Raw genomic sequence first — 16,400 nt, 5'->3', positions numbered from 1 at the left:
GAGCTTCATGCCTTCGAAGCCCTAAGAAATCGTTGACAAGATGCAGCCTGGAGTTGGGGTTACCAAGATCTCAGGGAACGAATAGTCAATTGTGTGGCAACCGTCCCCCCAGACATGCTCGCCAGAACATGGGAAGAGGTAGAATTCCGTTTAGGCGTCTGCCGTGCCACTAACGGGGCTCATATAGAACTTTACTAAGTGTTAAAAAAAACTTGATAATGTAAGCTTTTCAGTCATGTATAAAACATGTATGTATGTTTTTTATTTCATTAAAATATTTTGCCTCAAAACACCGGAGTTCTTTTATAGACACCCTGTATAATGTAATACTGTGGCTCCCAGTATTCTTTGAATAAAATGTTAAGTTAAACAAAACAACTATATCTTTTAACAATCTAAATGCTCAGCTTATGATTTTATCAATTCTTGATTTTTTTTTTGTGCTCATTTTGGAATTGTTACTGGAAGCTAAATGTAAAAATGAATTAATTTTTATCTTACTAAATAAGATTTATACCCAAGCAGAAATATTCATTTCAATGTATTTCTTCAATAGTATTTTTTTTAAAAAACTATTCCGGATGTATTGGAGCTTTGATTTTACATATATGGTTTTTTAGTTTAGTTCAATATATATATGTATATAACGTCGTTGCCGAGTGGAAGGATTAAAATAGGTCTTAGGCAGGGAAGGAGGGTACAAAATTTATTTATTAATTATTAGTCAGAGCAGTCATGAAAGTGACACGAAAAGTTGCGCTCCTCGGTTATATGTTAGGGAAGATCTTGCAAAGTAAATCCGTAAAATTTTTCAATTTAGGAAAAGAGGGAAATCTTAGTAATTGCTATTGGTTTATGAAATAGGTCGAGTGATTCCCACAGAGAGCAAAGGGAAAAATATCCTGCCTTTAATTAAATGCATGCTTGAGCCAAAAATAGATTTAGGGACAGGATGTGGCTTTTAAAAGTGTGAGAAAGTATTTCGATTAGAATAATTAATTAGGATGACATAAAAAGATTAATAGAAGCTTTTTATGTTAATATATATATATAATAAAATTAGATATTGGTACATATTTGTTGCAAAAATAAAAGATATTTTAATTTCTTTTACGTATATTCTAAAATTATATTTATTATCATGCTGTTACAGGATTAAAACACGTAAAAGGTATATTATTGTATGGACCTCCTGGAACTGGTAAAACATTAATGGCTCGTCAAATCGGAAATATGCTGTATGCAAGAGAACCTAAAATTGTTAATGGACCACAGATTCTAGATAAATATGTTGGTGAATCAGAAGCCAATATTCGTAGATTATTTGCTGATGCCGAGGAGGAGGAAAAACGGGTATGTTTATATTACTTTAATTGCATCGATTATTTAGAAATATGCCTATTACTGGTGCATTTATTTCCACATTAACATCTTATGCTATTGTTGCTTTGAATAAATTAGCATGTTTCTTAATTAATTATTTATTTATTTATTTTTTTTAGCTTGGGCCAAACAGTGGTTTGCACATAATTATATTTGATGAGATTGATGCTATTTGTAAGGCAAGAGGATCTGTGGTGAGTGTCTTTTTTTATTTCTTAAAATCTTATATAGTAGTATCTGCTATGTGATCAGTTTTGGACACAATTGGATTTTGATAACATAAACTGATTGATAGCAATAAACGAATTACAAAACTAAATGAGTCTGTTAGTTTTAGCCACACTTACTGAGTTTGAAAATAAAATTAAAATATAAAAATCATATGTAATAAAAAAAATCATAAATTGTTGATTGTTTGCAATTTGTCCTAAGCTCATTTATAAATTGTTTGTAATCGTGATGTTTTTTAAAGTCCTCAGAGTGGTATCATCAACATTTTCCTTGCATTCCTCATTTCAGCTTTAGTTGGAATTGACCAATTTTTTGGTAGAACTGCCACTTTTTTTTTATCTCCATGATAATCTGGAAAACTTCTGATTCTGTTAATATGGAAGCTTAGAGATATTTTCATCTTGAACTCTTGATATTTCATATTTAAAGTTGTTCTAATATTTTTGAACAACAGCATAGGACTTTTTCTTTTTGCTCGTCATCACAGCACCATTTTGCTTATACTCTGTATTTTAACTGTGTTTTTTTTTTTTTTTTTTTTTTTTTTTTTTTTTTTTTTTTTTTTTTTTTTTNTTTTTTTTTTTTTTTAAATAATTATCACACTACTTTTCAAAATTTTGCAAAAGTAGTGGTTGAGAAATGTTTACTGTATTGTGGTATTGCATTGACTCATTTTTGGTAAATCTGTGACAATAATTTAAAATGCAAATCTTTTATTTTTGAATAAGTTTGCTTTCTCCTATTCATATCATCAAATTTTAGATTTAATAATGAAAAATTGTGCATGAAATAGCCATTCAATGTTTATTTTAAAAGAGCTTAACAAAAATGAAAATAACTACTCGTCGCTCGGGGAGTCACCAAAAAAAGAGAAAAAAATGGTGATATAAATAAACAACTGGTTACTTTTTCCAGTCTTTTTTTTAATTTTTTATTAATTGTTTAATGGTATAAGTTCATTAGTGTAGAAAAAGACTGAAAAACAAAATTTTCCTACAAGTTTTCAATGTCTTCATTCAAAAGAATCTCAGAATCCATCAATTTATGGTGGAAAGATTCACGTGGAAGATTCCTGTGGATCGTGTATTTTAAAATTGTTATGTATGCATTAAATATATTTTGTCTAACCAATTTTTTTTTATTTGAGTTCTTTAAAGTTAATATGTAATTTTAATATATAATTTTGCCATTATTAACTTTTTGTAGTTGTAAATAGTTTCTAATATGATTATTATTATTATTATTATTTTTGAAAGATAATTTTATCTCAGAAAAAAAAGAGTTTTAAAAAGTAACTATTAAAGGAAAAGGACCTCTTGCTATGAGAAACTGACTCATAGAATTCGAGAAAAGTAACTATTAAGTTGTTACAGTCTACAGGTCACTGACTACAAAGTTTCAAGTCTAAATTTTACAAAAAGATATTCATTTGTATGCATCTTTATTGTTCAAATTTGTGAAATTCTGAAATATGACTAAGACATATTAAAATTTGATAATGTACTCTTTCTTACTCTTTTGNTTTTTTTTTTTTTGCAAAACAGGCTGGAAATACAGGTGTCCATGATACAGTTGTAAATCAGTTATTAGCCAAAATCGATGGTGTGGAATCTTTAAATAATATTTTAGTCATTGGAATGACTAATCGTAAAGATATGATTGATGAAGCCTTAATAAGATCTGGTAGATTAGAGGTACATATGGAAATAGGTAAATACCTGTATTGATTGAGTGCTATTTTTATGTTCAATCAAGTAATTGATTCATTGCAATAATTTTAATTATATTTTATTAAATAATTAAAATTAAAAGTTATTTTGTTTTGTTTTAAACAAAGTAAATTCTCTGTATAGTCATATAATGGTGGCCTATTAAATGGTGTAAATATTTTTTATATATTTGTTTGTAAGGAAGAGTGGAGTGAAATCGGGAAACTCTATTGTGGTGATATTAGTTTCGCTTTTTAGCAGACAGGCTGAATTATTCTACTAACTAGGTAAGAAGAAGGTGTTGTTGTTGGATTCATGGTGTCTATGTAGATAAGTTTGTTTCACTGTGTGAACTCTCTAATTTTCTTTTGTTTTTTAACATCTCTTATCTATTGGTCATTGCTGTTATAAAAAATCTTTTTAGTCCTGCTTATTAGAAATTTACTGAAGATTCATAGCCTAACAGATAAAAAGTCCACCAGCAGCATGGTTCTGTTTTGTTCATTGTTCAGTGTATCAAGAACCAATATAACAAAACAGTTTTATCAACAAAAAAAAAGCTATTATACCTTTAAACTAAAATATTTTCTGAACTGAAGCAATATTTATTTATATCAAAATCATTTTAAAATGTGTTAATTCATTCATTTAAATGAGTAATTTTATTTCCTACAAGTAATTTCTATCTTCAAGGTAAGCGCAACATTCATGACCACAAAGCATATTAATAAGAATTTTTTTCCCCTTTGATACTCAATGTAAATACCAAAGAAATCTTTCACTTTCTTTGGTTTTTATATTGAGTAAAAAATTAATTTTTGTAATAAGTTTTTTAAAAAATTTTAAAGCTCAGAAAATAGGAAAAATTTGTTTCTACATATTCCTAAGAAGTTAAAAGATTAACAGTTAATTGTTAAAAAAGTGAGTCATTTGGGTTTTAAAACCAAAAACGTTAATCACTAGGTTTAGATAGAGCCCAATTTAGTTGGTGTTTTACGAAACATAAATTGGACAAGAAAGTTACTATTTTCCTAAGGAATGATTAGTTTCTTTGAGCAATAATAAGGCTATTAGGTACGATTAGAGCGATAATAAAGGACTATTAGGTACACTCAGTAACGCAAAAGATGCTTTATTGTGTATGGAGCAAATTTGGCTGCCATTTGGATGTTTGCCATGCAACAAAGGAGGAACACTGAATATTTATACTTTCAATTTACATTTTTTTTTATCGTTCTGAAATTTTTCTTATTCAATATATAGTACATTAAATATGAATTAATTAAAATGAAACCATCATTTTAAAGATGCATGTTTTAGTTTTACATTAGGTGTGATTATATTGCAGTTGTGTTTACTAATTTAAATTTAAAAAGTTTCTTTGTGATAAAATTAATATGAATACAAATTTAATATGGAAAGAATGTGAATAAGAAAGTAATATCTTTATGTATATGTGTTCTTTTGGTTGTTACAAAAATTTTTCAATTTAGGTTTGCCTGATGAAAAGGGTCGACTTCAAATCTTTAACATTCATACTGTTCGAATGCGGGATCATGAAAAATTAGCAAAAGATGTAGATTTAGGTGAATTAGCTGCTTTGACAAAGAATTTTTCAGGGGCAGAAATTGAAGGGCTAGTGAGAGCTGCACAATCTACTGCTATGAACAGGCTAATAAAAGTTAGTGCTTTTAAAATTTCATGTTTCTTATTCAAATTTTAACTATTCACTTGAGTCCCTATATTTTTTTCCTTAATGTTTTGGAAGTACAGTACAAAAGTCCCATATCTGAACGTCAATTTTCCAGACACTTTTTCACAATCAAAACGAAACAGATCTGTTTTTCAAATAATAATAATAAATAAATATAATTAATAAAATGAAATCTAATTTTCTTGGTTTTACAATATTTATATGTTAAAAAGAAGTATAATTTTTTTTTTTTAAAAAGGACTTTCTGCTTTTGCTGCTTTTTCAATAACTAAGCATTTATTCTGTTTCAAAAGGCACACTAAAAGAGATGTTAAAATGACAAAAGTAGTATAAGAAAAACAAACCTTGGTGAGAACTATGAATGTAAATGAAGCTGAATATTTATAGTGTGAAACTGAATAAAAAAGAGCACCAAACAAGCTTTGTTTTTCATTTTATAAAAAAAAAACGGAAAAAACTTTTGATCCAATGAATGGATTTTAATAAACTATAAAGCAATTTTTTTGGTTTGAGTGACAGAACGTAACTGTGTTAATTAATTAGTACTGACAACATTTTAAACCATAAAAGGGAAACATTTTTTCTGAAAAAAACATACCTTTCTCTTACACTTTCAAAATAGGAAAGGTTTAAGTAAATTTTAAATGTATGGTCTTATCGTGTAAGTTAAGAGTAATTAAAAATTTTAGTACTCTTTGTTAGTTTTACTTTTTCCATATTTTACTATTTAAATGAATCAAAAAATTTGTTCTCATTATTGTAAAATTAGTTTATCTAAAAACAATTTCTGATAATTTAAATATTAATGTTAAAAAAATTTTAATTATGATGTATGAATATCTGGTGCATGATACTAAACCCTTAGAGCAGATGAAACTGTTGCCATACTTAGAGTTTAAAAGATCTATCTGTTTAATTTTAAACAAAAGAATGGATATATTCCACCTATCTCTCTCTCTTTTAATAAATGTTCAAGTGTTAAATTTAACTTTAGTAATTGTTAAATTGAAAATTTATATTAAAAAAAGCATTAGAAAAATAAGAATCGGATTGGTGTAATATAGATAAATTTGTTGAACCAGTATCAGTTAAAATAATCCTTGAGGTTCTAAAAAAATCCTTAAGATTCTAAGAAAAGATAAAAGAATTATTATTAAATAAAATATTACATTCTGTGGAATCTATGAACATGATTGTTCAAAAAGTCGACAGTCATATGATTGTTTTCATTTTAAAAATTGAAGTTATTAGGAGTGGGCTTCACCAGTTTCACATCAGGAATATCGTCTGTTTTACATCTTCTTAATTTCAAATTTATCCAAAATCTGAACGAAATTGGGATTGTTGCAATAATAATTTAAAAACACAACTTTTTTCAGTTAATTATGTAATAAATTTCAAATGCTGTATTGAAATAGACAGTAAATTTGGATGTTAAAATAGGCACTAAAATAACTTAACATCTATTAGTCATTGGTTAGGATTAACCATTATAAAATAGATGAGGTAAACTGGGGTAGAAATTTTGTAATACAGTGGAAAGTCGCTTATCCAGAATCAGTGGGACTTCCGGAAGTCCGGATAATAGATTTTCGTATAATAGACCCCCCAAGGTAAACAAAACTTATAATGATCTAATGAACGATCTGAATCAAAGAAGCAAAAAATAAATTATCATTATTTGTTGGGCAATAATATTTTAGTATTAGAATGATATCTAATCAATCAAAAATAAAATATTAGAGAAAAAAAAATTATTGCTTAAGATATAGAAAGCTAAAAAAATTTGACATTTATGAAAATATTAATTGCTCTCTTCGCTATTTTGAACTAGAACGATTCAAGCAAGAAGCGGAAATTCACGTTACTCATTAAGGTGGGTAGATGTAGGAGAAAAATTCATTTCCTCCTTATTTGTGAGAGAAAATATGTGTAAAGAGAAGATCGTTCAAGTTGAGGGCGGGGAAGTGACAAATTCTTATTTTTTCTGATCATTGGCTCTCAATCAAGCGTAAAGGCATGGCATGCTGATTGGGTTCTCGTTATTTTTTCTTGTGTGTGTGTGGTTTGAGATAAAGGGGCTTTCGTTAGTCAAATTCATATTTCAGTAGAAGGGAGTCTTGAAATCATTTTCATGTCAATGCTAAAGAAGAAATGTTACCCTTTTTTTCCCTCGTCCTAAATATCAGCGGGAAGAACGAATGTTTCTCAAGGATGCGTATCCTTTTAGACCTATTCAAATTTTCAATTTTGACGCCCCCTCCATGTTAACATTTGCCGCGTTTACCCTCTTCCACAGTATTTCTTCTTTCCCTAACACTCTGATAAAAAGGTTCCAGGAAATGCCTCTTTTACTAGTCAGCTGCATAGGAAGGAGGGGACTCAGTTGCGCTCTTTTGAAAACAAATCTCCCTCTCTTCCTGCATTCCAGAGGAGGAGCGTCACTAACGTTCACTCGACGGTCTTGGTAGATCTTCTTCCCTTTCTGCTGATTTATGGGTTCAATGCATAAATCACTAGAAGCTAGAAAAGGAGAAAACGTGTCAAAAGACCTCTTATTTTTGTTAAGAGGGGAAGATGAAGAGATGTTTGTTTATTTTGATTGCTAAAAAGTGTGCAGGAAAACGACCCTTCCGGATATGGGTTGTTACACTGTATATATATTTAGTACTGAAACTTTTCCAGATTGCAATTTTAAAGTAAAGTAATATGATTATAATATTATTAAAATGTATTTTCAGGCATCAAGTAAAGTTGAATTGGATCCTGATGCCACAGAAAAGATTAAAGTGACCAGAGAAGACTTTTTACATGCTTTGGAGAATGATATTAAACCTGTAAGAAGAATTTATTATTTTCAAACATTTATCCGTGTGTCATAACTTTTCAAAATAATATCGCACGCCTAACGTTTTTATTTAATGTTTTAATTACAATTCTGAAATTCTGATAGTTATTATACAATTTGAGTTATTTTTAGGATATTGGATATGGTTTTTAAAAAACAATTTTTTAAACTTTTATATAAGTACAAAACAGGAAATTGAAATATTTTTTTAATAATTTATTGCTTTATAATTTAAAGTTTTCAGGCACATTGGGAAGCAAGGAGAATCATGAAACAGGAAAATTCCGTGGAAATTCATAAATTTGGGGAAAACCAGGAAAATACAAGGTCCGGCTATTAATTTCCAGGACTGAGGTAACTGTAGGAGAAAGAAAAGCCGGAATATGGCGCTAATGATTGCATATTGAAGAGTGTTTTCTTGCGCATGTGCAGTGCAATCGGCGCCATTCTGAAGTGAGTGGTTCTCGTGGAAAGGCGCATTAAAACGGAGCTCTTAAATTCCTGTTGTCGAAGTGAAATGGAGCAAAGAATTAACATTAAATTTTGCTTCAAATTGGGCAAGACAGCTGCAGAAACCTACAAATTGTTAAAACAAGTTTATGGCAAGGAAGCATTATCTCGCTCAAGAACTTTTGAATGGTTTAAACGCTTTTGAACGCGAAAGCGTGGAAGATGATCCGCACACAGTTCGGCCGCAGTTCGCACGCAAGCCGGAAGCAATTGAAAAAGTTCGCGTACACACATTGCGTTTGACTGTGAGGCGATTCTCAGCTCAGCATGGTGTCGTTGAGTCGCAGCATCCACCATACCCGCCAGACCTAGCACACACTTTTTCCTGTTTCTTAAGCAGAAAAATTCACTGAAGGGAACAAGATTTCAGGATGTCGAAGCCTTCACGAAAACTGTAACGTCACTAATAAAGAGCATTCCAAAAGAGGACTTTAAAACTTCTTTCCGAAATTTGTACAGCCGAGCACAGACGTGCATTACGGCTGATGGGGATTACTTCGAATAATATTAAATGGCTATGTGTTTAACTTTTTTTTCTTCTGAGTTATTCCATGAGTCCTGGAAATTAATAGCCAGACCTTGTATCTTGTCTCCAGAATTATTTTAACCATATTCGTAATGGCAAGGATGAAATCCCCTTGCTTTGTTATCCCCATTTTCTATCCTTGTCTTCTCCAAACTGAACTAGAAACCAGTTCTTTCTAGCTTAAAAAAAAAGTCAAATCTACTTCTGTGGGTGCTCCTCCCTTTTTGAATGATATCACCATTTTTATTAACCAATAAGAGGAACAGGACCGGCCTTAACGTCTTTCAATATTCTTCTATCCCCTCCCACCTTTTTTTCATTTCAGTGGCATCATCATAGTTGGCCAGACAGCCCATTGTGGTCCAAAGCCTTCCTCTGAAGATTTCTCCATAACAACTTTCGATTTATCTTTGATCTCCAATTCTTTTCATTAATTGCAAGAAAATCAGACTTCACGAAGTCAGCCTATCTCAACCATGGCCTTTCCGCTTTCTTATTCCAGTGGGTCTAAAAAGCAATATCTTTTTTATTGTCTTGTCATCACTTATGCCATACAATTCATTCTGTTTGTTTTTGTGTGTTTAATAATATCGGGTTGTTTATAAATCTTTTACAGTTCAAAGTTACCTTTCAGTGACAGCAACAAAAAAATAGGTCTAGGCATGTTAGAGTGACAATAGATAAAAAAAAAAGAACTGGTAATAAAATTGGAGACCCATTGATTATTTTTGATTCATTGATTATTTTGCATTCAATTAAAAGATAATCAGGATCTTCCCTGATTTAACCATCTATCTGTTTTTGTCAAAGCTTGTCTTATATTTCCCCATGGAAAACATCAGTTTAGAAAGTTTCCTTTGTTAATAACAAAATTTTCATATCTGAAAGATCAAAAATGTGACTGGGGATCGTTAAAGACTAGAGAATTATAAAAATACTGTAAAGAGAAAGGTTAATAATGTTTGCATCATTCAGGAATTGAATAATTTTATAAGGATGTGTATACTAAATGCAAAGTCCAACTTCTGAACATAAATAAAAAAAAATAGGCACTACAAGTAAAAGAAAATGTACCATGAGAAAAACCTGATAAACTTTCTGACCAGAAAGAGAGAATATCAAGCAATCAATCAATGATTGATGAAGGCAACTAACATCTCATTACTGGAATGAAGCGAAAATAGAAACTGATAGATCCTAGTCAGAAAAAGTTCAAATTACCAACGAAAATGTTTCTTAAAAAGTATAACTTTAACCAGGGATTTCATTGTATTATTTTAAAGAACTTAATCAGGGGTGATTGTGAGCCCAAGTCAAAAAATTCTGGAAAATTTCTAAAGTTTAAAAAAAAAAAAAAACAGTTTAAATTGAAAAATTAGAAAAAATTTAAACAAGTTTTTTTTCTTCCTTTTTCTCAATATTTCTTAGTTTACTTAAAATATATTTAAAATTTTACACATACCTATACCATTTACACATACCTATGATGCCCTGGAGAAGTAATTAAAATTTACAAACATGTCTTTTTTTTCTTGAGTTTATGATTACAACAACTATTTACTGATAAAAAAAATTAATATTAATCATGAATATGAATATAAACTTATAAAGTATCTCTCTGGCTCTCCCTTACAAACAAATAAAACAAACTGTGTTTTTAAATTCCACCTTTGAAAATTTGATTTCCAGAAACTTCTGTGATCAATGATTTTTTTAAACGTCTGGACCTTCGATCTCCGGAAACTTCCGGATCACTGTTAGCGAAAAATCCGGAGATCCGGATTTTTTCCGGCGCACAGTCAGCCCTGCTTAATTTAATTTTAATCCAGTTAATGAAAAAAATAAAATATGTTCGATTATGGTAATCTATTATTAGAATCTTTGCAATTTTGTAAAATTAATATTTAAAATAAGTAATTAAGGTATATTTTTTGTTAATAAATGATTATATTAAAAAATATGCATAAAGCACTATTTTTAGCTGTTCTATATTTTTATCATTATATCACAAGCACTATTAGTAAGAAGGTATAAAAAATGATGAATTATGTACATTTTTGATTTTCTAAGCATGAAGTGAAAATTGAATGATTTTATATGTTACATATTCCAATAGCTTCTATTTTTTCCTTTTGATTTAATAAATGAAAGACTAACAAAACCCTGTTTATTGCTAAACAAAAACATGTCCATATTGATTTAAAAAATGAAATTTTTAATTGAGTGCATGATTTAAAATCTGTACATAATAATGTTTAATACATTATTATGTACAGATTTTAAACTGTATTATGTATGTACAGATTACACTTATGTACAGATTTTCAACTGTAAGTTTAAAAACTATGTAGAAATCTGTAGCAATAAATTATTAAAATTAATCAAAAATTCGCTCATTATGGCCAGGGAAAACAAGGAATTTTATCAATCTGGAAATGTCAAGAAATTTAAGTATCTATAAGACCAGTATTTTTTTTTCTTTCAAAAAATTGGTTTTGTAATAATCTTTTTTTTAAAAAAAAGCATTGTCTATTTTAATCTTTAATAGCAAGCAAACGTGCTTTGTGAAATATTTGTTTAAAAATAAAGCATAACTGGAACTTTAATAATAAAATTTATGCCGCTAGTCAAAAATCAGAAAATTTTAAGAAAATCAGTCTGGAGACTTTTTTTTCTAAGTGTCTGTGGCCACCCTATTAATGAAATTTAGTTCATCTTATAGTGTACTATACAGCAAAATATTTCCTTTTCTTCATTCTCCTTTTGTATCACGTTTAAGTGCTGTGCTATGTTTTCCTTTTGTTTCATATAGCAGCCATACATTATGTTTTAAGCATTCTGCCATGTGATTGAAAAAACAGCTTAAGTACATCACAAACAATTTTGAGAAAAAATCTGAAAAGCAGTTTGATAATTATTTCCTTTCTATTCTTAAACTATAACACTAAAATTGAATTTTTTAAAGCTAGTAAAAAAAAATATTTTTATAATTTTATTTGTTTTAATTTATAGCTTATACAAAAATACCAAGTTTTGTAGCTCACACTGACTTTTCTATTGCAAGGCAATATTATGTACTAGTTCATTTAAGTAAAATGTTTTTCAAAACAGACAAAAAGTAATCTTTTCAGTAATGCATTTTTAAATGGGAAGTGACCTTAAATTTCCTCACTTTGAAACCTTTAAACCTTTTCCCGCATGCAACAAAAGAAATACTTTTTTTGTTTTGTTTTGTTTCACAATTCTCAACTAAGTGTAATGTATAAATCACAAACATCAGAATCTTTTGAACTTTTGCTATGTGTGTGCTCATGCCTGTTAATTTCAAATTTTATTTTACACTTTATCAGGCTTTTGGATCAAGTGCAGAACAAGTTGAGAGACTTTTAGCTCAAGGGATTATAAATTGGGGTGATCCTGTTGCTTCTGTCTTAGAAGATGGAGAGCTATTCATTCAACAAGCTGCTTCACCAGAGACAAGAGGAATGGTTAGCGTACTTTTGGAAGGTAAGTAAAAAATTTTGTTTTTCCCATTTTCTGTCAAAGCAGAAATCGAATAATTTATTGGAGGTAGGAATATTTACAAAGCAGAAATCCAAAATTTATTGTATTGTATGTTGAATCCAAAGGATTCCCAATTAACTGTTGATCATGAAATTTGCAGCATCTAAGTACTTTTTGTTTCCCTATAAATAGTCTTCGATAATTATTGTAGACAGAAATATATTTAATTATTTAAAAATATAAAGAGCAGTGTGATATTCCCTTAAATTTCTGTCAGAAATAGAACATGGCAAGCTGTTGAGAATCACTTTTATTTATATCATTATTTATGTGCATTCACTTATTATATTGATAATTAATATATTAACTACAAGGAATGAATTTTTTCTGTTTTTTTTTTTCATAATTTTTTTAAAAAGAAAAATGTGCATTTTTAAGTTAGAGATGATTTTTTTTCCCCTTTTTTATCTAAATTCCGCTTATTTATTTATTTATTTTTTGAAAAGTAAATCCCCCTAAAAACAGTACCTTTCTTTTTCTTTTCGATTTTCTGTCTTGCAAAAAGATTTCTCAATTTCTGAAGCTAAATTGAACATCATCTTCACTCTTGCTTCAAATGGAGAGCCAAGATCATCCAGCTGATTTTTCAGAGAAACTGATATTTTTAATGGTGGTGTGCTTACCACCTCCTATGTATTGTTTGAGGTATTTTTTTCCTCCCTGTAAACTTAAGATAAAATATTATTTTTTGAAAAGATATTTTATCAAGTAATTCTTTGATGTTCATTTCTAAACATAATTTTTCTCCTTTGGAATAAAAAAAGGCTGAGCCTAAAGCTCATTTGTGTTTTTAAGTATTCACATAACAATTCGTTGTGCAAAATCTTATAACGTTATTTAAATTAAGTTTCACTCATGAAATATTTGGTTTCTTCTTTTATTCAACTTTTTTATTTTAATTAAACTCATCCCTAATTAATATTTTGAAATAATTGAGGGATGGGGCAATTTTACTCCTATAATGTGCCATAATAAAGGTTCCTGTAAAAAAAAATATATGCAAATAAGAAAAACATTATTCAGTGAAGCTTTCTGGGAGTAGTTACTCTTCATAACCGAAAATGGTCACTCCTAGAATTGTTAACATTTATCCAAACAGTTAGCACAAGTATAAATACAAGCTAGCTGTTACATTTCGTATTAGTAGAAAAAGAAAAAAAATTACAAGCACTATTTTATCTAAAACGTTTTTTAAAAAATGAGGAAATTTGGTCTGGTTTCAGTTTTTTTCTCCTAATCTTACAGTATCTAACTCTATCTAGTTAATATTTCAAATCTGATTGAAAGAGGATTTATCTTAAAATATAACATACTTTCTGAATTTTCTATGATCAAATCTCTTTGTTTTTTGGGCTATCATTATAGGTTTCTGTTGCTGAATGATTTCATCAGATACTCTAACTCTGGATTAGTACCAGAAAGGCATTAAATTTCTTTTACGTTTTTCATTCTGAAATTTTCTTTTACTAAAACGAAAGGCAAGAAAATTATTGAGTTACGGGTTGATTATCTGTCTTAAAAGTTGTTATACTCTCAAAATCAATAAAAACTATATCACTGAAAAACTATACAATCTCTATACCTCTAAAAAAGTATTTAGTTGATTTAATTTAATCAGCTGGAAATATTATACATAATTTGGAAAAAACGAAAGCAAAAAACCCAAATCAAAAGGAAGAAATCTGTTTCTTCTTGCATAAAGTGACAATGAATGGTTTGTTACAAAATATTTCTATTTTTTTAGGTCCACCAAATAGTGGTAAATCAGCTTTAGCTGCTAAACTGGCTTTAAAATCAGATTTTCCTTTTGTGAAATTGTGTACTCCTGAGGATATGGTGGGTTATACTGAAACTGCCAAATGCCAAATGATTAAAAAGGTAAGATTCCATGTATATGTATTATTTATATTTTATGTAGGAAAATTTTTATATAATAATTATTACATTTGAATCCTTTAGGTGTTTGACGATGCTTACAAATCTCAATTCAGCTGTATAATTGTGGACAGCATCGAAAGATTATTAGGTAAAAAAAATTTAAAAAATGTTAAAAGTTGTGTCTAAAATGCATAAATTTTAGAAGTTTTGACTTTATTTAAGAAGATCTATTCCTATCTTAATGCATTTTTTTACAATGATTATTTTCTAAAATAATGTAGTAATAATGTAAAGGCACAATTAGACAAGTTAAAAAGATGGGGTCATTTATCTCCAATAAGCAGGTATATATAATATCTGTACCAAGGCATATACAGTGTAATTTTGTGTATTAGCACTTATGCTGATTTTGAGCTTTAATTATTGTTTTATTGCATAATTTGTTTTAATTTCATACATAAAGCGCTAAATATAATTTAATCAAACACATAGTGTCCTATATTAATAATTTTAAAAAACTTTTTCATGAAATATATTAAAAAATATATGTTATTTAAAATCAGCCATTTTATAAAATCAAATGTTCTCAGAACAAACATGATTTTAGTAAGAGGTGGGCACTGTATAAATAATATTTGGAACAAAATTAATTATACATTCTTAAGGCTCACTACTTTTATATGGCTTGATTACTCTCATTTCATAGTGTTGAAATTTCAATAAGTTTGTATGTTCTATTTTAAGATTTGAAAATTTAAAGTACTAGATATGTATGTTTGTAAATTGTGAATTTATAATTGTAAAGCAAGATTACAATTTTGCCTTCAATGTTCTTTAAATACTGAATTTTGATCATTTAAAAAAAATGTTTTAGTTAATTAGTTGTTGTACAAATTTTAATTACATTGATATATTGTTATTTGTTCATTATTGTTATATTGTTGTTATTGATATATTGTTATTTATAATCTAAATTTGTTTAATATTAAAGTAATGAATAATGCAAATTCAGTATATTCTCAAAAATCCAGTCTTTTGGGGGATTTGGAAGGTTTGGAAAATTTCGGAATTTGGATGTTACTTTAGTCAAGATGATGTTACAGACCTAAATGCACTGATGCTATTGTGGACCCAATTGATGTTTCACTAGTTTTCTAAACAGTTACTTATCGGTTTTAAAGTCTAAATATCTTAATACGATAATACTAAGACTCATGAATTTAAAATAGTGTATTTGAGTAATTTAACATGTCACCATATTTGTCGACAGTTTTATCATAAATTCATGCGGTTTAACAATCTTTTTATTGATAGTAATCACTGCAGAACTCTTCTTTAAACTCCTGATGATTTAAATCAACAAACATATTTAAGTAGTCTTTTTTTAAGACTCTATTTGCAGCAATTTTCATCATAAATCCATGGGGTTTTGTCAATGACTTTCTTAGCAGTTATTGCTATGGATTGCCAAATGATCAAATTCTTTTTTAACATTTTATTATAATTTTTGCAACTTGCATCTTATTTATCTCATAATTTAATTACTTTTTTTAAGTAACGAGTGTAAAAAAAAAATTTCTATGAGTATATTGTACTAACTTATTATTAATACTAAAATTTAATTTTATAGATTATGGTGCAATTGGGCCTCGCTACTCTAATCTTGTACTACAAGCTCTATTAGTTTTATTGAAGAAAGAACCACCAAAAGTATATACTTTACATTTTAATAAATATTTTTTCATTGGTTATTCTGTGATTTTAAAAATATGTGATTGTAAGCTTTAGATTGTTTTGAGTTTCATATTTTTTTTTTTTAGGGTAAAAAATTGTTAGTCTTATGTACTAGCAGCAGACGCCAGGTATTAGAAGAAATGGAAATGATTTATGCTTTCACATCTGTACTGCGTGTGCCCAACCTTAGTACATCTGACCATTTAATGGCTGTCCTTGAAGAAACAGATTGCTTTAACAGGGAGGAGTTAGCTAAAATCAGACAAAAAACATATGGACGAAGGTTTGTAATTATTTTCATTA

The 16,400-nt window shown here is 28.6% G+C and overlaps 1 protein-coding gene across 1 annotated transcript in view; it reads left to right on the top strand.

Moving 5' to 3' along the window:
• Positions 1–16,400, top strand: part of LOC107438353 (vesicle-fusing ATPase 1) — a 34,192-nt gene that overhangs the window by 13,594 nt on the left and 4,198 nt on the right. The window contains exons 10-19 of the mRNA XM_016050634.3: positions 1,154–1,353; positions 1,503–1,577; positions 3,159–3,324; positions 4,817–5,004; positions 7,779–7,874; positions 12,272–12,428; positions 14,230–14,363; positions 14,445–14,511; positions 15,994–16,073; positions 16,184–16,380. Of these exons, the coding sequence (XP_015906120.2) occupies positions 1,154–1,353; positions 1,503–1,577; positions 3,159–3,324; positions 4,817–5,004; positions 7,779–7,874; positions 12,272–12,428; positions 14,230–14,363; positions 14,445–14,511; positions 15,994–16,073; positions 16,184–16,380 (1,360 nt within the window). The remainder of the gene's footprint in view (positions 1–1,153; positions 1,354–1,502; positions 1,578–3,158; positions 3,325–4,816; positions 5,005–7,778; positions 7,875–12,271; positions 12,429–14,229; positions 14,364–14,444; positions 14,512–15,993; positions 16,074–16,183; positions 16,381–16,400) is intronic.

Source organism: Parasteatoda tepidariorum, chromosome 1 (assembly GCF_043381705.1).
Source record: "Parasteatoda tepidariorum isolate YZ-2023 chromosome 1, CAS_Ptep_4.0, whole genome shotgun sequence".
In the NCBI taxonomy this organism is placed as follows: Eukaryota; Metazoa; Arthropoda; class Arachnida; order Araneae; family Theridiidae; genus Parasteatoda; species Parasteatoda tepidariorum.
Note: the sequence above shows the minus strand (reverse complement) of the source record. Positions and strands in the feature narration are given on the sequence as shown.